Raw genomic sequence first — 21,436 nt, forward strand, 5'->3', positions numbered from 1 at the left:
TGGAACAGGAAGGGAGATAGAGTTTAATGTTAATTGTGCATCAGTGAATAAGGCCATGCAAAGAATAGTAGTAAAAAAATAAAATTAAAGGCTCTATACCTGTATGCATGAAGCATCTGCAATAAGATAGATGAACTAGTGGCACAAATAGAGGTAAATGGTTTCGATCTAATCACCATTACAGAGACATGATTACAAGGTGACCAAAGTTGGGAAACAAGTATTCCAGGGTATACAACATTTTGAAAAAGAGGGTAGCCGTGATTGTAAAGGATGACCTAAGGACAGTAGTGTTAAAGGATCCTGGCTCAGAAGACCAGGAAGTAGAATCAGTATTGGTGGAGGTTAAGAATAGCAACCATCAGAAAACACTGGTGGGAGTAGTTTATAGGCCCCCTATCAGTAGTTATACTGTTGGACAGAGCATTATACAAGAAATTATTGGAGCTTGTAACAAAGGCAATGTAATAATTGCAGGGGACTTTAATCTTCACAATCAAATTGGCAAAGGTAGTCTGGAAGTTGAATTTGTAGAATGCTTCCGTGACAGTTTCCTGGAAGAATATTTTGTGGAACCAACCAAGGGTAAAGCTACTTTAGATATAGTATTGTGCAATGAGTCAGGGTTAATTAGTATCTCACAGTAAAAGATCTGCTGGGAGAAAGTGATCATAATACAACTGAATACTATATTAAGTTTGAAAGCAATATATTCCAGTCCCAAACACGAATCTTAAACTTAAAGCCAATTACTTAGGTATGAGGGGAGAGCTGACTAAAAGGTATGGCTACAAATAAACAGTGGGAAACATTTAAAGAAACAATTCAAAATGTTCAACAAAAGTACATTTAATTCAAAATCAAAACCTCAGCCAAAAAGATCCATCTGTGGCCTAAGATAAAAGAGGCAGCTTATAATGTTGCAAAGAATGGCAGTGTTTGAGAAAAAAGCAAAGGGCCACCTAAAGATTGATAAAAAGGGAAAAAAATAAAATGAGAGTAAATTAGCCAGGAATATAATAACAGATTGTAAGAGCTTTTAGAAGTGTATAAAAAAGAGAGTAGCTAAAGTAAACATTGGTCCCTTAGAGGCAGAGACTGGAGAAATTATCACAGGGAATGAGGAAATGGCAGAAATATTGAACAAATATTTTGGGCTGAATTTTACACCCCCCCCCTCAAAGAGCGGGATGGTGGCGGTGGGGGAGGGGGGTTAGGGGTGGCGTAAAATGGAGTGGGAGGCTCGGGGAGCCCTTCCCGACCCGCTCCTGCCTCCACTTTATGCAGGGCGGCGGCGAAAAACAGCCCGCCCACCCCAGGTCAATGAAGGCCCTTAACTGGCCAGTTAACAGCCACTTAAGGGCCTTCGCCTGCCTCCACGTAGATTTTACGCGTGGCAAGCGGGTGTCCTAGACCTGAGAAAAGCCGCCTGTCAAAAGCAGGCAGCTTTCTGATGGCCTGGGGGAGGGGGCCCTCATGATCGGGCACCCTCTGCTCGGCAGAGAGCCACCCCCGATGCCCCAACCACCCACTTGAACACCCTTGCCTCGTCGGGGCCTGACTGATCACCCCGGTGAGGCAACAAAAACTTACCTGCGTTCCAGGGGTCCCCAACATCATCTTTGTGATGCTGGGTGCAGTCCCAGTAGTGACGACCGCTCTCGGTGGCGCTACTGGGACAGAGAGCTGCCGGCCTGCTGATTGGCTGGCAGCTCCGTTAGGCGGGACTTCCTACCTCAAGCGGGTGATTAAAGCCCAGGGACCCGCAAAATACGGGTTGGAACCCCAGGCCAGGCAGAAGTAGGTTCAGCACCGACTTTTCAGTCAGTGGACGGCTCCCGTCTGCCTAGGGTAAAATCCTGGCCTTTGTGTCTGCCTTCACAGTGGAAGACACAAGTTACATACCAGAAATAGAGGGTAACCTAGGAGCTAATAAGAGTGAAGAAATTAAGGGAATTGATATCTGCAGAGAAAGAAGTATCGGAGAAACTTAAGGAACTAAAATCCAACAAATCCACAGGATCTGATGGCCTCCATCCTAGGGTTCTAAAGGAGATAGCTGCAGAGATAGTGGATGCACTATTTATGATTTTTCAAAATTCCCTAGATTCTATAATGGTCCCCGCAGATTAGAAGTTAGCAAATGTAACACCACTATTCAAGAAAGGGATAGAGAAAACGGAACTGCAGGCCAGTTAGCCTGACATCCGTCATAGGGAAAGTGCTGGAATCTTTAACTAAGGAAGTCTTAACAATGCACTTAGAAAAATCATAGTATGATCAGACATAGTCAACATGGTTTTATGAAAGCATGTTTGACAAATCTGTTAAAGTTTTTAAAGAATGTAACCAGTATAGTAGATAAAGGGGAACCAGTAGATGTTGTATACTTGGATTTCCAAAAGGCGTTCAAATAAGGTGCCACACGAAAGGTTGATACACAAGATCAGGTCTCATGGAGTTGGGGGTAATATATTAGCATGGGTAAAGGATTGGTTAACGGACAAGAAGCAAAGCGTTGAAATAAACAGGGCATTTTCAAGATGGTAGGCTGTAACTAGTGGAGTGTCACAAGGATCGGTGCCGGGGCCTCAGCTGTTTACAATCTATATTAGTGATTTAGATAAAGAGACAGAGAGTAATGTGTCTAAGTTTGCTGATGATACAAAGCTAGGTAGGAATGCAAGCTGTGAGGGAGACACAAAGAGGCTGCAAATATATACAGATTATGTGAGTGGGCAACAAGGTGGCTGATGGAGTATAATGTGGGGAAATGTGAGGTTATTCACATTGGTAGTAAGAATAGAAAAGCAGAATATTTTGTAAAACTTGTAAATGTTGATGTTCAGAGTGACTTGGGTGTACTCATACAAGGAACACAAAGTTAACATGCAGGTACAGCAAGCAATTAGGAAGGCAAATGACATGTTGGTCTTTACTGCAAGGGGGTTGGAGTACAAGAATAAAAGGGTCTTGCAACAATTGTACGGGGCTTTGGTGAGAGCACACCTGGAGTATTGTGCGCAGCTTTGGTCTCCATATTTAAGGAAGGTTATACTTGTATTGCAGGCAGTACAGCGAAGGTTCACTAGATTGGTCCCTGGGATGAAAGGATTGTCCTATGATGAGAGACTGAGCAAATTGGAGCTTAGAAGAATGAGAGGTGATCTCATTGAAACATAAAAGATTCTGAAGGGGCTTGACAGGGTAGACACTGAGAGGTTGATCCACTGGTTGGGGAATCTAGATCACGGGGACACGGTCTCAGGATAAAGGGTCGATCATTTAGGACTGAGATGAGGAGAAATTTATTCACTCAATGGGTTGTGAATCTTCGGAATTCTTTACCCCAGAGGATTGTGGTTGCTCCATCATTGAATATATTTAAGGTTGGGATGGACGGATTTTTGGTCTTTCAGGGAATCAAGGGCTATGGGGAGAGGGTGGGAAAGTGGAGTTGAAGCCCAAAATCAGCCCTGATTGTATTGAATGGTGCAGCAGACTTGATGGGCCATATGGTCTACTCCTGCTCCTTACAGACTTATGTTCTTATTTTCAGATTACAAAAACGTTCATTTTTGACTCAAACCTTGAAGACCAGAAGGTCCATATATAATTAGGTGTAACAAATGAATCTCCCATGGCCTTTGCTTGCCTGTAGTCTAGGGTTTGGGGAATAGTTCAGCAGGCATGTCCCTTCCCTGCAAGAGCACTGTTATAATTAGGCTACCAATAAAAATCTGTAAGTCATTAATGGGACAACTCTAATTCTGAGCATGTTTCAGACTTTGTGCTGATGACTGTTTTTATTTTGTATTATTTTGCAACTGTACACTTTTGTGATGCCCATGCACTGAATACAAGATAAATTTGTGTCCTCAAAACCTATTCATAAGAAAAAGAATTCTAAAGCAAGAGAAATTTTTCTGAATAGAGGTGAGAGATATTTCATGACCAAGGTGCACCATCACCTCCTTGTCCCCCTCAACTGCATTTGATACAGTTTGTCTCCATCCTTCTCTATTTAACCCCCATGGTCACCTTTGTGGGACTGCTACATTTTCCAATGTGGCCAGCACATCTCTAGCAATAGCTTCTTCTTCCATCCTACAGTCATCTCAGGAGTACCAAAAGATTCCATATCGGGGCTCCCTCCTTTCTTTAATTTACATTTTGCCCCTAAATAACACTGTCAATAAGCATCAGGTCAGCTTCTACACGTATGCGGACAATAGCCAGCTCTATCATTCTGCCACCGCCCTTCGTTCCATGACTACTACTGTGCTACGATTGTTTGTCTGACATCAAGTCACATTTTCCAACTTAATACTGGCATAACTAAAACCAGCCAATGCTTTCTAATCCTTGCCCTGACTCCTTCCACCCCAGCTGCTCATTCAAAGTGAATCGAATAATCTGCAACCTCATATCCTACTCAGTACCAAGATGGTCTACTTCACCTTGCAAAATCATCCAAGTTAACCATTACTTCACCCCTCCTGGCACTAAAACAGTCCTCCAATGCCCTCCTTGCCAGCCTAAAAATGAACATAACATAACAAAATGACAGGCATAAAAAGACCAGCTGGTGCACTTAGCCAGTCCTAACAAGTCATGTTGCAATTAAGCATCGTGACTCCCAATTCTCCCACTCACCAGCAGCGATGTAATCTGAGCAAGGCAAAACAAGACGACTTTAAAAACTCTGGGCCAGTTCAGGAGAAAAAACCCCAGAAGGCAATCTGAGGTAATTGAAATATAAAAAAGTTATTGTTTTGTTTCAGCTAGAAAGTTCTAACACTCTCAATTTTAAGCATCTTAAAAAATGTGCCCATATTAAAAGTTGTTCGTGGAATTCAGTATTGTAAGTAGTCATGCAGTATATGCACCCCAACTTGTGAAAACTCCTTTGACAGCATGACCCATGACCACTACTGCCTAGAAGCACAAAGGCAGCAGACACATGGGAACACCACACTTGCAAGTTCCCGCATGCACCATTGGAAATATAATTACTGTTCCTTCATCGTCGCTAGGTCAAAGTCCTGCCACTCCCTACTTAGGAGTACCTTCACCACAGGGACTGTAGAGGTTCAAGGCAACAGCTCATCACCACCTTCTCAAGGGCAATTAGGGATGGACAACAAATGCTGTCCTGGCCAGTGACATCCACATCCCATGAACAAATTTGAAAAAATTTAGTTTAAAATTATCTGTTACCTTGACTTCCATAGCCTGTGTCTATGCCTGATCCATCCCAGGATTCCACTGCACTATCCACACTAGGGATAGTAGTAGAGTACATCTCACAAAGTTTGACTGGCTTTTGTATGGTGGGAATTTCATCTTCTGCATCGCTTAATTCACTCAGCTGGCCAGAAAGAGATGATTTTTTAGGACTGGACACTGTAAAAACAAAGGCCACCAAAAATATTTATCTGCAAATCAAACAGCAGGATTATATATGTTAAAAAAAAAAATCAAGACTGAATTCTGTATCTTGTCAAAGTATTAATATCTGGAATGGTGGGCTTTCATCTCAAGGACCTAGGTTTAAATCCAGCCACAAATTATGGAACTGAAGCCTCCCCACTTTGCAATTATAGTTCAATGGGTTTGGCTATGGCCTCAAAACACAAAACTGTCCCTGGTTCGGGACTATTTGCGAACCGCATATAAGAGGGGCCCCAAAATCTGCACAAAATGCTAACAATCTTTACAGAAACCAGGTAAAGTATTCATGTGACCTTGGTTCTTAATAACAGTATATATTCATATTTCCTAAACTAAAATAGTTTCAACATCAAGTCATTAAAGAAACAAACAGGAATGCTTACTATCAAGTTGTTTTTTAATCTTCAGTGTGACAGTCTCTCCTGCCATCTGTAAGAGATGAATGGCCTCACTTAAAGGTTTACCCTTCAGGCTGCTGCTGTTTATAGCCAAGATTCTGTCTCCAATATGAATGGCACCAGTCCTGTAACAAAAGATGAAAAGTTGCAGATTTAAGTTTTTAAAAAAAAGTACAGAGTTGCTGGAACAGATGGCAGGAATATTGTTTTAAGCTTCACATAATTTTGTATTGCATGCATTGTTTTATATTCATATATCAAACTTGATTTATCACAACTTTATTGAGCATAAAATTAACAATGCCAGAATGACAATCAAATTCTATGACAAGAAATGACTTGCATGTGAATTACATTCCTCGTAATAAATGTCAATCATTATTTCAGACTAAAGAGGTTTTTTGGAAGGGATGGGGGAATACTAAGGAGTTTTTAATATCTCAGATGGATGTGTGTAAACAATTTTCTCAACATGTTAGAAATGCTCATCGCCAACTCTAAATAATTTATTTTTGTGCCATTTTCAAAATATGCAAACACCTAATTAATAAAAAAAAAGTGTTTTCTCCCATCCCTTAAGTGAGTTATTTTCTCCATCTTGTTGAACAATTTTTTAAAAATGTATTTGTGTCTGCAATGTCTACAAGTATCAAGGTATATGTAGGACACAAGCATTCACATATGTATCTGTACGAGTCATGATACACATAAGGTTACAGGCCATATATATACATATATTTTACATATGCAAATGAGTCATGGGTTATGCAGGGTTAGAAGGTACTCCCAAATTCATGGAGATCTGTAGACAGATACAGTTACTACTCACTTCACATGCTATTGTCCAGCTCAGAGAGCTGTTTGCTGACTTGCTTTATGACTGCTTCCAACGTTAATTGGTAACTAACAGCTTGAAGGTGAGCAAGAGCAGCCACAGCTGATATTCCCTCACATTTTCTTTTCCCCCTTGGGAAGTGGCCAGCCTTGAACCAGGGCTTCCCAGGCTTGGCTGAGATTACAGTTTGGGAAAGTTGTGCATTACTTGGAGGAAGACTAGATTTGTACCTCACCTTTCAGCCAAACCTCCTTTTGTTAGACTTGAGATGACAATTGGATCAAAAGGCTCTTCAGTGCCAGATATAGTAATTCCTAATGGACCACCATAACGTTTTAACTCCACAGTGTAAATGATTGCCCCAGAGCTCTCTTGTTCATCTAGATTTTAAATAAAAAGGTATAATTTTTTTTTTGTACAATAGCAGCAGCTGAACTGTTGAAAGGAAGACATTTACCAGAATGCAGGCCAAACCAGGAATAATGGAAAATGTCATTTATGCTGTTAATCTCGCTGGCATGTGCCAAGTTCCTGCATTAAAACTGGCAACCATTTTGCATCATAAACAGGGCATAGCACCAAATTTATTTTTCCTCAAATGGGGAATTAACATCAACAACACAAAGCCCAACTGGGAACCAAACAAAGCACTGTTTCCTGTGTGATTGAGACATGCAAATATACGAGCAGGCTTTGCATGATTTTAGATTGCTTTCTCTCGCTCAATCTTCCACCCACCAAAAGACAACACAGAAATACAGTCTACTTCTGATAACTCAAAGGTTTTTTTTTAAAATAGAGAAAAGAGTTACCTAATGTTATGAACTAAGCAATGCAAATATCACAGAATAATGGGAAGTTAGCGCTAATGAAACAGCCATAAGAAACTTTGAATTAAAACTGCACTGGAAAGAAATGGATGATGATGTGGTGAAACCTTTATACGACCATTTAGAAGGAATGATCATTGAGTTAGGCCACATCATGGTACGATTTATTCAGGTTGAACTAAGTCAATGTCACATTGAACTTAGCTGTTATTTCAGTTTTAATTCATGTCAAATGGAAGCAGCAATAGACTAAACTCCATAATATGAACCTTCTATCCAGATCCAATCCCTGCCTTTCCCCTGGCTTTTCACCTGCAATCCAACTGCGGCCAATGTGATTCTGTGCTCAGCCAACAGGAGACATACTTGTACCGATCAAATTGCACAGTGACCATGATTATCTAACTTCCATCCTGTTCCCTCCTAGACAACAATGCAATCAGCTGTCAAGCAACGGCCTAACAATCAAAAACCCAAAAGATTCAGAGGTGAACCAGTGAGAATGGATGTGTGCACAGTACTTGTAACTCCACTGCACCACTATGGAAATTACATTAAAAAAAATTTCTGTATGGCATCACTTTGGGACAGACTAAACAATCAGGGTATAAGAAAAAAAATCATTCCTGTCCTTCTGCCCCCACCGTTGATCACCTTCAGATCCAACAGGTCCCTGGCTGTGGACTCCTGCCACAAAATGCCCGCCTGCCTTTGGCCAGGATCAGTGGATGTGGCTGGGTGTCTGACAGGACTTCAAGAGCTTTTATGTTAATAAATTCCTGCTTATTCGATTGCCTGCTTTGAGGCATGCGTGCGCAGATTCCATGCCTACCCCCCGCTTTTAAAACCGGGGTCAAGATCTCTCCACCCCTCAAACCCATCAAAATAAATTGCTTTGTGAAGTGAGCGAACAATAACTACTTAGATTCCAGACTGCCAATATACTAAAAACCCCGAAAGGTAGCATTTAGTATTACAGTAAAATGCATGAGCATCACCTCAGCTCATTATAATATATATTCCCAGCCCACACTAAAGAATTAACCATATTCATCAATTATTTTTACATTACTGAATAACATAGCTCTGAAATGATTGTGACACTTAATTATGCAGCATTGACAACAAATTATAGGCTGCTTCTTCAAAGACACTTTGATGAATGAGTAAGTGTCGAAGTGTGTTCTTGTGCCTACTCAATGACTATGACTCAGAAGGGATCTGCTCTGGTGCACTTTTGTATAATTAAGATGTCAAAAAAACAGCATAGCAAATCCTCTAGATTATGTTCTGCTAAATGAGATTTACAATTATCTTCTAGTTATTGTTTTTGAACAAACACTTATCTAATGCAGAAAACTTCCTCAAGCGAATATAATATTTGTGCTTAACCATTATGTACTGCATTTCTGCAACAAAACACCAAATTTAGCAAGGTCACATTAAAATTTACTCAAAATGTGAGCTTAGATTTTAAAAAAATTTCAGAATAAAGTAATGGCACATGTTACACTCACATAAAGTGCAACTATTGAAAATACAACGACTCAACGTGAAGAGTTATAAAAATGGACTTTTCCTTTAAAAATGTGGACAATATGCTTCCAAATTGACATTGAAGGTCAAAAGACCTGGCCTTGTATATTCAAACTGTTTTGCTGTCCATTATAAACAAAAGAATACATTCCAAGCTAAGGGCCATCAATTGCACCCATCCTGAACCCATAAGGAGAAATTTTTGAATTGAATGGGTTCTTCTGAAACAAAGAAGGTGTGAAGTAGCCACATCCTGGGCCATTGTCAGTCACCACAGGGAGGAAGATATCTGTCTCCCAACAGAAGCAGTATGTGAGAGACTTTTAGCTAAAAGGTAGCTCTCTGGAAAGAGACACACACACCCAGGCCAAAAGCATCACCAAAGCCTGTTCAGCTGAGAGTTGGGAGAAAATCCAGCAAGCCGAAAAAAAGGCATCCTGCTGTGAAGTCTACATTTCAACTTGTGCAGCAGAGAATTAGAAGTTATCCCCTTTCTTCAAACTGAAATTTCAACCGACAAGAGAATCTACAAACACCCCAGGCCTGTAACTAAAGAGAAATTGACCTCCGAGAAGATTCAACACGTTTACCATGAACCCCGAAACCCCACCTCCTTTCAAACCACTTACCCCTTTTCCTCTCTATCTTTCCCTTGTGTGTGTGCGCATGAGCAAATGTGTGAGTGTGTGTTGTTGCGATAATTTTGGGATAAACATATTGCTCAATAAATAATTAATCTTCTGTCTTAAACCTACAAGAAAACCTGTCGCTGCCTGTTTATTTGACACATAAAACATAAAGGAGTTAAAAACTCTAATAACATAGACATTTGCTGCGGTCAGGTGGGAGTTGAACAGTGGGGACCCCACACACCCCTTACCACATGGCTGTACAACTCACAACCAGTCTGTCTCTTTATGATATCAATTCCACCTATTCACCATATACCCCCATCCCTTCTCTCTTCAGAAAAAGATCCAAATGCCTCTTGAAACAATTATCCATCTCAAAGGCCTTTCTGGTAAGTTAGTACACAGCTCATCTGCTGGGTCACAGAGGTCTGATTGAGCTCCATTCTTTTTAATTTACGTATCCAGGTATTTGAATCCTTCACCAAAGTGAACAATTTGCCTGGGCCAATTATATGCAAAATTCCCACGCTTTTGAAAATGCTCATTAAATCACTTCTAAGTCTCCTCTTTTCAGAAGAGGAAGACCAATCCAATCTCCTTAACTTTTTCATATCTGAAACCACTTTTCTGTTCACTTGGATGTATTTTTGATTTATAGCACTTAATTTTTTTTTTTACTTTTTTGATATTTTAGACTTTTTTTAATTGAGGTATTACGAAGATTGAAAACTCTTTAGATCTCCCATTAGGTTTTTTAAAGCTGCTGCTCAACCTCCTTCCAAGGTACAGCCCTCCATGTTAAGCAATTTTTAAAAATAAGAAGCAAAGTCTATGCCAAATACAGCTTTAAAAGAAAGTATTATCTTTTACACCAGAGCCTCCCTATACCACACAACGATGACTAGGTGAGCCGGTAGGTAAATTGTACCTAAACTTTTAATCATACTCCCCTGTCAATTAAGCCCAGGGTCATTAAGCTAGTGTTCATTTAATTTTACCTTTGTCACTTTGGGGAAAGATCTGGCCTTCATTCACACCTTGTCCTTAAGTGCTTGAATCAAGAACTGTAAGGGACCGCAAGCTTTAGCTTACATCACTCCATGCCACACTCTCTGGAGTGTCTAGAGATAGATATATTATCTCAGAGCTAATTTAACATGGTGGCCTTGGTTGATTAAATCAGTTTAAAATCTGAAAGTAAATGATGACTGTTGTTAGAGCTAAGCATTAAGATAGGCTTTTTCTATGTGTCATTTCAGTGGCAAAACTATCCAGTTTCATTTGTTTGCATTAAAGTTCCAGTCCTATGACTGGTTGCTGTTTGAAATATTTAAAACATTTAGAGAGTGGATTTTCCTGCTTGTCACAGTGACTTCAGCAGAAGAGCTGTGGAAATCCTGGAAATTTTTGCCATTTAGCCAGGATTTCCGTGGCTCTTACGCAGAAGTTACGGAGGACAAGCAGGAAAACCCATGTGGAAATTCACCCACATAATCCATCTTTTGGATGAGACATTAAATCAAAGGCGCGGCCTGTCTGTATAGACGGAGGTAACAGGTCCCCTGTCACTACTCAAAGAGCAAAGGAGTTCTTTCTGTGTGCTAGCCCACACACTACCACAAACAGACCTCATTGTTGCTTGTGGGAGCTTGCTGCTGTCTTTGAGTAAAAGTAATTTCTTGGCTGTGAACACTTTGGGACATCATGAGGATGAGTTCTTTCTTTTAGCATCAGTCATGAAAATATCACACAATTCAGGTCTGGCTACGACGATATAGTTGTAAAATGAATGAGTTCTGACTGGTTGGCCAGCTTTTTGAAATTATTAAATTATAAACTGTTAAGTAGTCACAATAAAAGAGAACAAAAGTACCACAACCTAAAAACAAATTCAATATCCTTATCAATGGGAATGGTTTTATTGAACAACTGGAACCCTTCATAATCAAATACTCAGCTTTTGCCTTTTATTTTAATTAATTCTGTTTTCTAATCCACATTATTGTCTCACCAATTACAATTGCTTGAAGCCACATACTAATATTTCAATGTAAACCCCCATAAATCAATTACTAAAATTTGCAACTGGGATTTTCATTCAATATTTTCATAAGAATAGGTTATGTAAAAATAAGGTAGACAGCCTTTTAATAATGTTTTAGATCATCCAAGAGGAAGACATGAGTGCACAGTGGAATTGATGAGTGTGAAAGTTCATCCTCTTTGTTGTAACTTCAGGGTAAGTGCCATGGTTACACCGAAAATTGGTGTAAATGGTGTTCATGCTGATTTTCCGCAGTTGTTACAGTTGTTCTGAAGTTACAGTAGACAAGTGGAAGGACCTCAATATTTTTAACTGAATCTTAGGAATGATTGCTCAGTTGTAAAGTTTGCCAAACTAAAAGATAGCTGCTTGTTCCTTTCTACCTGAGTTGTCTTCGTCTTTGCGTATCTTGAGTTTCACAAGTTCTTCGCACTGATGAAGGATTTGAACTGCATCTTCCATGGAGCAGTTATCCAAACGGATGCTGTCTATGGCGAGCAGCTTGTCTCCCAGCTCCAGTGTTCCAGTTCTGTTTGAAAATACATAAAGTTGATACAAGAATCTTTTAACCATCTCAATTCACATTGAAAGCTGAAATTGGTTGTTTCCACATCTACTGTATATTCTCCAGTTTTTTGTGGCACCAATTGATGCAGCATTACCGAAACAGTTCTGTATTTCATTGGAGACAGTCAAGTAATTCTAGTTTACATAGAGATAAGTACCTGCAACTAACACTAGGAAGTTTTAGAAGGCAATAATAAGCTCCCTTGATGACCTATGGATAAAAGCATTGCCTATTGTACTGCTAAGCCATACAGTTCAAAAAGTCTCAGGTTCAATTCCCAGCCTACACTGAGCTAGTTGATCTGCGCAGCAGCACCATGTGAGGTGTTACAATTTACAGGTGAAACATCAGCCACAAAGACAGCTTCTTTTGCTTTTCGTTGACTTCTGCTTGAAAATTCATGTGTGTAGACATCGGATGTGAACACGATTAGGTCTGTCATCAAATCGCCTGCCAACACTTGCTGCCAAATCTCTCATATAAAAGGACAGCTGCAGGGCTGCCGTGGTTTTTGAGCTGTACCCAATCAAAAGTCAGTGGACAAGGGCATCAGCAGAACATGGAAGAAATGATTTTTAAAAATAGCACATAATTTGAGGCAATGTGGGCCAAATATTGGAACATGAATCAATTGCATCTACTGTATGGTACTCCCCTGAGCCACTGACTTCAGACAAACATTTGTGTGTAAGAGCTGGGTGGAGGGAAGACACTTTCTTAGTTATTAAAGAAAGATTTTTCAAAACGTGTGTGTGTTTAGAATCTGAATGATGCTGGCAAGACCTCATTTATTGTCTGCCCTACTTGTCCTGATGTGATGGTGATGAGCCTCCTTCTTGAACCACTGGTGTCTTGTGTCGATGATGATTCCAGAATGGTGTTAGATAGGGAATTCTCAGACAATGATAATGAAGGAATGGCGATATATGACCAAGCAGAATGGTTTATGACTAGGAGAGGAACTTGGAGATGATGGTATTCCACAACATTTTCGTGCTCACTGGTCGAGGCCAAAGGAGAGGGAGGTGGTACTGAAGTAACCTTGGTTACTATATATACTGCAGCTACAGTATTTCATTGGTGCACGGCTGGATTCTGAGTTAGATGTCAGGCATTCCAATCAAGCAAACTGATTTGTCCTAGATAGTGTTGAACTTCTGGAATATTGCTATACTGCAGCCATCCAGGCAAATGGTGAGCAATCCAAAACACTCTTGACTGAGTTTTGTAAATTACCAAGTAGCTACAGCACACCAACAGGCCATTCGGCCTATGCTAGTTTTTTTGCTCTACACGTGCCTCCTACCACCCTCTTGATCTAACCCAATCAGCATATCTCCCCATTGCTTTCACCCTCATGTGCTTATCTAGCTTCTCCTTATTTGCATCAATCACTCTTGTGGCAGTAAGTTCCATGTTGGGGTAGAGGGTAAGGGGCTTGTAGTAAGAACTGATAGATGACACAAAAAAAGTTCATAAATTCGCTTAATGAAACCATGGTAACTTTAAAGGTGCTAATAGATTGTGAGAAAACTTAAAATTCCTTTGTTGTAATGTGATTTGTTGTTCCTGTGTTTGAGTAAATGTAAGTGATTGCTCCACATTCAAGCTATTGTAAAAACTGTATCGGACTTGTCACGTGCATCACGTATGTATGTATTATTTTGCAGTAAACTGCATTTTGGTCTTTGACAAATGTGCAAAATAATAAAAGCTCACCTGTGTGCAACACTTCCTTTTTTAATGTCAGAAATAACGAGTGGGTCTCCTGGTTTTCTGCTTGCAGGTGCTGTGGTAATAGAAATGGTTTTTCATATTATAAAACTTATTCAAAATAATAAAAATAGATTTCCTTTTGCTCTTAATTCCTGTGTACTCTTAATAATTGCTGTGTAATTTTAAAATAACGTGCAATGTGTTTCAGATAGAGGCACATCGGTAACTGCAACACTAGAGTATGCTGTGCTTTCACAGAGAGTGACAGAGAAAGAATGAGAGAGAAAAAAAGCATAAAGAAATGCCAAAATACATAAAAGTATTTTTTGACAATAATTTGCAAAGTCTTGCCCAAAGAGGGCTGATAAATACTTGTAAGAGGTATTGACAATCTATAAGTCTTTTCAAAATTAAACATGAATGTAGGACCATTTAATTTTACTTCCACCAATAGAGATCATTACACAAAAATATTAGCATTGATATGGTAGTGACTTAAGATATACAATGTTAAGTCATATACTACCAGGGTAACTTATTGTTGGTGATTTTCGGGCATTGCAAAATAAAACTATTTAAGAAGCTCACGGCCATTTTCATTGCTTTACTAGCTCACTGGTTCTCAGTTGATAACTGCTCCATCCAGTATTGATGTCAGCCAAAGTTCCCAAACTATATGCTATTAAGTGAATTCAGCCAGGGTTACAGTTCCCTTAGTATGGGGTGGGGAAGAAGCAGAGGGAGATTAATTTACACTTTTAATCAGTGTTCAATGATATTATTGGAAAGTGCACATGCATGCAGGCTGGGCAAGGACAGGCTAAGGAATGGTTACAATGACCCCATGTTTGAATAGCATACCAGCACTCACTGGCTAAGCTAACAGATGAAGAACGGACAATTGGTTGAGGTACTGTAAAATGGTCAGAAACTGGAGAATTATATCTCATCATGAGTTAGTGCCTTCAGAAAAGGAGAGGTGAGGGGGTGGAGTGGAGGCAGAATAAACACATTTATTTTGTTTTATAATACTCCTGTGAAGTGGGACGTTTTATTACATTAAAAGTGCTACATAAGTAGTTTTTTATTGTTTTAAATCTGTTAATCCGAGCAAAAACAAAGCAGACCAATCATTAACTCTGACTGTGAATCATAATGTAGTGAGATATGAGTTCTTCAGGAGGTGACATTTCATCACATATACTTTTCTCTACCATTCAGAGCAACATGCTTTGGTGAACATTAAAAAAAAAGTTTCTAACAAATTCCTTGGGGGCATCTGTTTATGTGCAGTTATTTTTCCATACTCAGTTTTCGTGAAGTTCAGAAATTTTAATTAAAAAAATTTCTATTTTGCATGACAAAAATGTACTCAATTTTCTTTTACATATATGCAAGGAAAAGGTTACCTCCACTAAATGCACATCAATAATGCTTACCCATCAGAAATTTCCCTGGAATTAAATACAAATTTTTAATTGATAAACCTGCATTAATGACACCATAAATAAGCTTAATGCACTTTTGTGCATACCATACAGCATTACTGTCCATCACCTAACAAATCAGAAATATGGTCACTCAGCAAAAACTGGTTAAGAATTCTATTAAACAAATTGTCCAGAACGTGTTGTACAAACAGAGCAAATGAACTCCATTTCTAGGCTTGTGCTACAAACTGATCAACTGCACACTATTTAGGGATTAACTATCGATTGCTGAGCATTTTTGAGAGAATTTTCTCCTGCCTATTAACCCTTGAGATTCCTGTTTAGCTGCAGAAGTGAATGTTGCAAATACTGCCTTGCAGAGGGGTTGACCTACAGAGCATTAGAATTGATTTGCTGACTAAATAGCAGTTAAGCAAGTTAGGGAGCCATTTATACACCTGCATATGCTCGGGGGAGAGCAGATCAAAGATTTACACAGCAAAATTGCAAGTGAGGAGAGACTGCATAACCTGTCTGATGACTGAGCACAATTATGCATCAAGTGATAGAAAGGATGTCCTCGTATGGTACAGGACACCTCCATCCCCACCCCAACCCCAACCCTCCACCAAAAAGACTCGGCCAAGCAGTCTTGAGAGCAAATTGTAGAGAGTAATTGCTATCCATAGCATGCAACAGATCTGGACACAGATCAGAATGAAGATGGCCAATCTGAAGAAAAACTATTAAGACAAGGTGACAGCTTTGAATACTGAATAGACAAGTCACAAAAGGTGTACCCTCATAAATCTGCAAATCATTCTGCGCTGGATCATCCCAAAAATTAGTAGCTTATCCTGTGCAGTCCTGCACAAAACAGTTGTTTAACATGCATGACGGAACTGTCCAAACACAGCAGTAGGGGACGGGGTCGAATCAGCTGCAGGGCTATCTCGCGAAGCTGCCAGCAGAATCTGAAGCACCTCATTCCAACTGGTTGTCACTGAAACCCTGCAGCCAGTCAGCCTTGACAGGAGAGTCATTCACAAGCCATAAACTAAGGGTTAGACATTTCAAAAAAATACCTTCTTGTGTCTCTCTGGCCAATGATGATTGCTGCCAGTTTTTTGATGATAGGTTTGACACTGTGCGGGCCTCCCAATCCTAGGAGTTATAATTGCAATGTGCCGTCGATGTCATCAGCGAGCCATGACTTTCCCACTTTAATTAGGCCACAATCGGCCTGCACATTGCCAGAGTCCTGGCAGTTAAAATGACGTGGAGCAGCAACATGATGCAAACTCACTTTAATTACCCGTGCACCCAGTTCACACCAGGCAGGCTGGGTTAAAAGTGAGGCTTTGGTGTGCTAACTATTTAAACATCAATTATTCATGATTCAACAAACACAAAAAGCTCAACAATGGCTTAGGTGCATTGGTGCACAGCACCCTCAAAATTTACACAGATATCACTCTTGCTCTCCAGAATTGTTCAGTTGTTGCTGATATCTTGTTTTATACTAACAAATGTTTCCAGGCTGTAATCTCAGGATTTAAAGGAGGCAATTATAAACTGCTCTCCCAGATCTCACAGTGTCTCCTGTCATCAAAATCATAAGATCATTTAACAGCTTTGGAATCCATCATTGCATATATCTAATTTTATAAAATTTATCATCTATGTACAACCAACATACTGGTTAATTATTTATATTTTGATGGTTTTTGTCAGAGGTTATTCAAAGTCAGGTTTCATAAATGCTAAATTAACTTTCATCTAAGATTTATCATCATTAATGCATGAACTTTAACAGCATGTGTGCTTTATCTGCACTGGAACATGTAATTGAAACACACTTAATATTTATGGAAAACACTGGCTATTTTAGAAATATGTTAATCAGTCTGAATGAGTCATATCATTGTGTCTGGTGATGAGGTATTTACCGATATTATACTTTGATTGCAAAAAGAATTGGAATCAGTAATGTGAAGATTTCTCATATTTTCCCATACCCCTAACTAGCGAGCTGTGAAAATTTAGTTCTCTTGCTGCAATTGTGTTTGTCTGTATCGTAACAGAATTCACATGAAGGAGAGCAAACTGTGACCCTGAATAGTTTAAAAAAGCTCACAGGGCTTTCAAATATGGTATTTCAGCTTGAAATCTGTAGGTGGGCAAGTGGGGAGTAAGGCCAGGAAGATACACAGCAGGCTTAACTCTGTAAATCTGCAAGTCTTATACTCAGTTGGTTTACAGGACCCTGGTGTTGCCAGTGCAGTACCTGCACATGACAGAAACAAATTATAACTTAAAAAAAAATCATCCACAGGATGTGCACGCCGCTGGCAAGGCCAGCATTTATTACCCATCCCTCACTGCCCTTGAGAAGATGATGGTGAGTCACCTTCTTGAGTGCAACTGAGTGGCTTACTAGGCCATCACAGAGGGCAGTTGAAAGTCAACCAGAGCACTGCAGGTCTAGGTCCATATACAGCCCAGACCAGGTAAGGATGGCACATTTCCTTCCCTAAAGGACATTAGTGAATCAGGTGGGTATTTGTGACAATTTGGTAGTTTCAGAGTCACCATTACTGATACTAGCCTTTTCTTCTAGATTTATTTAATTAATTGAATTTAAATTCCCCAGCTGCCGTGGTGGGATTTGAACTCTTGTCTCTGGATCACTAGTCCAGTAACATAACCACTATTCAACCGTACCCCTAAAGCTGACACTCTGTACTTCTGGGAGAATGGAAAAGAATTCAAAGGAGGCTTGTTTGTACAAGTTGTATTGAATTTAGATTTAAAACTGTCTACTGGCATGACAGCAGGGGGTGGTGGGGGGGCTGGTGGGGTGGGGGTCGAAATGGCAAGCGGCCGAAAGCTCGAGGTCATGCTTTCAGACTGAGCAGAGGTGTTCCGCAAAGTGGTCACACAATCTGTGTTTGGTCTCCCCAATATCAAGGCAAGCACATTGTGAGCAGCAAATACAGTATACTAAATTGAAGGAAGTATAAGTAATTGCCCCCCTCACCTGGAAGGAGTGTTTGGGGCCTTGGATGGCTTCAGAGCATGACTGGCCTTTAATAGTTTTTATTTTATTTTATTTTTTAACCACGTGCCTGTTTTTCATGTAGACAGAGTTGCTCATTATTCCACTATTAATACTCTCTCTGGGCTAATGCTTTGTCTTTCACCACAAGCATTAACACACTCTTTGCCTTTGTCCTAGGACAGCTTTGTTATTTAATCTCTCCTGCCGTCTGCCCTATCACACACCTCCCCTTTTGTTCTCTTCTGCACACAACACCCCCCCCCCCCACCCCCAACACCTCCTTCATTCTTTTCTAACCTTTGCTAGTTCTGATGAAAGGTCACAGAACTGAAACGTTAACTCTGCTTCTCTCTCCACAAATGCTGCCTGACCTGCTAAGTATTTCCAGCACTTGCTGTTTTTACTTCAGATTTCCAGCATCTGCAGTATTTTGCTTTTATATCCATATATATCTTCCTTTGCTCCATATCCCTTACAACCTTTGGTTAACAAAAATCGATCAATCTCAGATTTAAAATTAACAATTAGTCTAGCAGCAATTGCCATTTGCAGAAGAAAATTCCAAACTTCTACCACCCTTTGTGTGTAGAAGTATTTCCTAATTTCACTCCTGAAAGGTCTGGCTCTAATTTTTAGACTATGTCCCCTAGTACTAGGCTTTTCAACCAGTGGAAATAGTTTCTCTCTATCTAACTCCCCCCACCACCAACCACCCCTCCCCCCACCCCCCCGAAAATATGGTGAAAACTTTGATCACCCCTTAACCTTGTAACTTCCAGAGAATGTGTAACCTTTCATCATAACTTAACCCTTGGAGTCCAGGGGTTATCATGCTGGTAAATCTACACTGGACTCCAAGGCCAATATATTCTTCCTAAGCAGTGGTGCCCAGAACCGCTCACAGTACTCCAGGTGTGGTCTAAACAGGGTTTTGTATAGCTCGACATGTGACTTCTACCCACCTTGCATTGTTATCATCTAGATATAAAGTTCAACATTCCAATCACCTTTATGATTATTATCTCTACCTGTTCATGACATTTTAATGATCTATGTGCCTGGACTTCCAAGTCATTTTGTACCTTCACTGTTTTCTAGCTTTTCACCAATGTAGAAAGTATCCGGTTCTATCCGTTTTAAGTCCAATCTGGATGACCTCATATTTGCCAACATTGAAATCTATTTGCCACAGTTTTGCCCATTCACTTAATCTGATAATATTTTTATAATTTCATGCTTCCATCTTACAACGTCACCTATATTTGTGTCATCAGCAAATTAGGATATGTGGCATCATCTAAATCATTAATAAATATGATAAATAGTTGAGGCTCCAACACAGATCGCTGTGGGATGCCACTAATCACTTCCTGCCAATTAGAGTACCTGCCCATTATTCCCTACTGGCACAGAAAGAGCCCTGATGAAATAAACAATGAAATGGAAGAATTATTAATTTAAAAAGTCAACTGTCAAACAAAACCACAAGGACATGGACACTAGTACCACAGGTAAAATGGGATAGTGGTCACGTGACCCCTCCTGTATTGGAAATCAACAAACCTGTCTGAAAAGACAGAACTCATTAACCTCGTCTGAAATAGTTCTGTGGAGAACACCTTTGAAATTGAAAAGAGCACTATTGCATTTTAATGAGTCTTATCAACATGAATGAACTAACAAAGGATTACAGAGACAGACGTACTCACAGCCCAAACCAAAATTGAATAGGTGTGACATAGCACCGTGTTAACAGAATGGTCAGCATTCAGACATCAACCGACATCCATAGTCTCCACATCCTGGTCCATTGTGTGGTTACACCAGGGGAGAGGCTAAAAGAAACTCTAATATGATAGATTTTTACCTTTAAAAAGTCGCCCTCTGGAAAGAGAGGGGAGATCAAGCCAACATCTTCAGAAAGCAGACCTATCAATGGCTGTGCAAGGGATCCAGCTAAACAAGACGAACCGTGCTGAACAATAACTGAACCACTACAGCAGCGGCATTTCAAAGTGATTTTAAGACTCTCCATCTGTGAAGGTAACCACTAGAACTCAACAACACCTCAACAAGTTCAAGACTACTAACACCCAGGCATGCACCTTTAAAAGAGACTGTCCTCCTGAGAAGATATAACACAAACGCTTACCTCACTTTGAACTTCAAACTACCAACCCTTTTCTTTCTATTTATTTATTGTTGTGTCAGTGTGTGTGAGCGTGTGTGTGGTTGAGGTTGTGACCATTTCGGGAAATGTGTAAAAATAATTTTTTTTTTTAACCTACAAGTAAACCTATCATTTGTCTGTTTATTTGACCCTAAAAATACTCAGGGACTAAGTCACCATTTTTAAGAAGACATGACTGTGGGCAGTTAGGATGTGAACAGCGGGAACCACTCACACCCCTTTCCATCGGTCCATAACACTGCTCTCCATCTCCTGCTGCTCAGCTAATTTCCTAACCAGGTCAATAATTTGCCTTCAATTCCATGAGCTTCAACTTTAGCTAACAGTCTCTTATGAGGGACTTTATCAAATGTCTTCGGGAAGTCCATATAAATAACATCCATAGACATTCTCCTATCCACTACTTTAGCCACCTCTTCAAAAAAATTCAATCCGGTTTGTCAGGCATGATCCAGCCTTTAAAAAGTCAAGCAACATTCATTTCTGGCTAAGCAGATTCATCCTTTTGTACAGAATAATCTGTACAGACTTGGTAACAGAAACTAAAACAAATCTCCATAAACTGGCTCTCAAGGTGATTCTTTGTCACCTTCAGATGCTTTAACTTCAATGCTCTCCTGGCTGGCCTCCACTCTGTAAATGTCAGTTTATTTAATACTCTGCTGCTCATATCCTTTTGTCCACCAAGTCCCACTTCCTCACCACCCCTGTCATCAGTGACCTACAAATGACTCCTGGTTT

At 39.9% G+C, this 21,436-nt stretch overlaps 1 protein-coding gene across 3 annotated transcripts in view; it reads right to left on the reverse strand.

Moving 5' to 3' along the window:
• grip1 (glutamate receptor interacting protein 1) overlaps nucleotides 1–21,436 on the reverse strand; it is a 434,653-nt gene that overhangs the window by 20,475 nt on the left and 392,742 nt on the right. For all 3 annotated transcript variants that reach the window (XM_068050478.1, XM_068050479.1, XM_068050480.1), the window contains exons 14-18: nucleotides 14,017–14,086; nucleotides 12,113–12,258; nucleotides 6,923–7,067; nucleotides 5,838–5,977; nucleotides 5,221–5,406 (exon numbers count right to left, since the gene is read on the reverse strand). In XM_068050478.1, coding sequence (XP_067906579.1) covers nucleotides 5,221–5,406; nucleotides 5,838–5,977; nucleotides 6,923–7,067; nucleotides 12,113–12,258; nucleotides 14,017–14,086 — 687 coding nt within the window. The remainder of the gene's footprint in view (nucleotides 1–5,220; nucleotides 5,407–5,837; nucleotides 5,978–6,922; nucleotides 7,068–12,112; nucleotides 12,259–14,016; nucleotides 14,087–21,436) is intronic.

The sequence above is a fragment of the Heterodontus francisci genome, chromosome 18, assembly GCF_036365525.1.
Source record: "Heterodontus francisci isolate sHetFra1 chromosome 18, sHetFra1.hap1, whole genome shotgun sequence".
Classification (NCBI taxonomy): Eukaryota; Metazoa; Chordata; class Chondrichthyes; order Heterodontiformes; family Heterodontidae; genus Heterodontus; species Heterodontus francisci.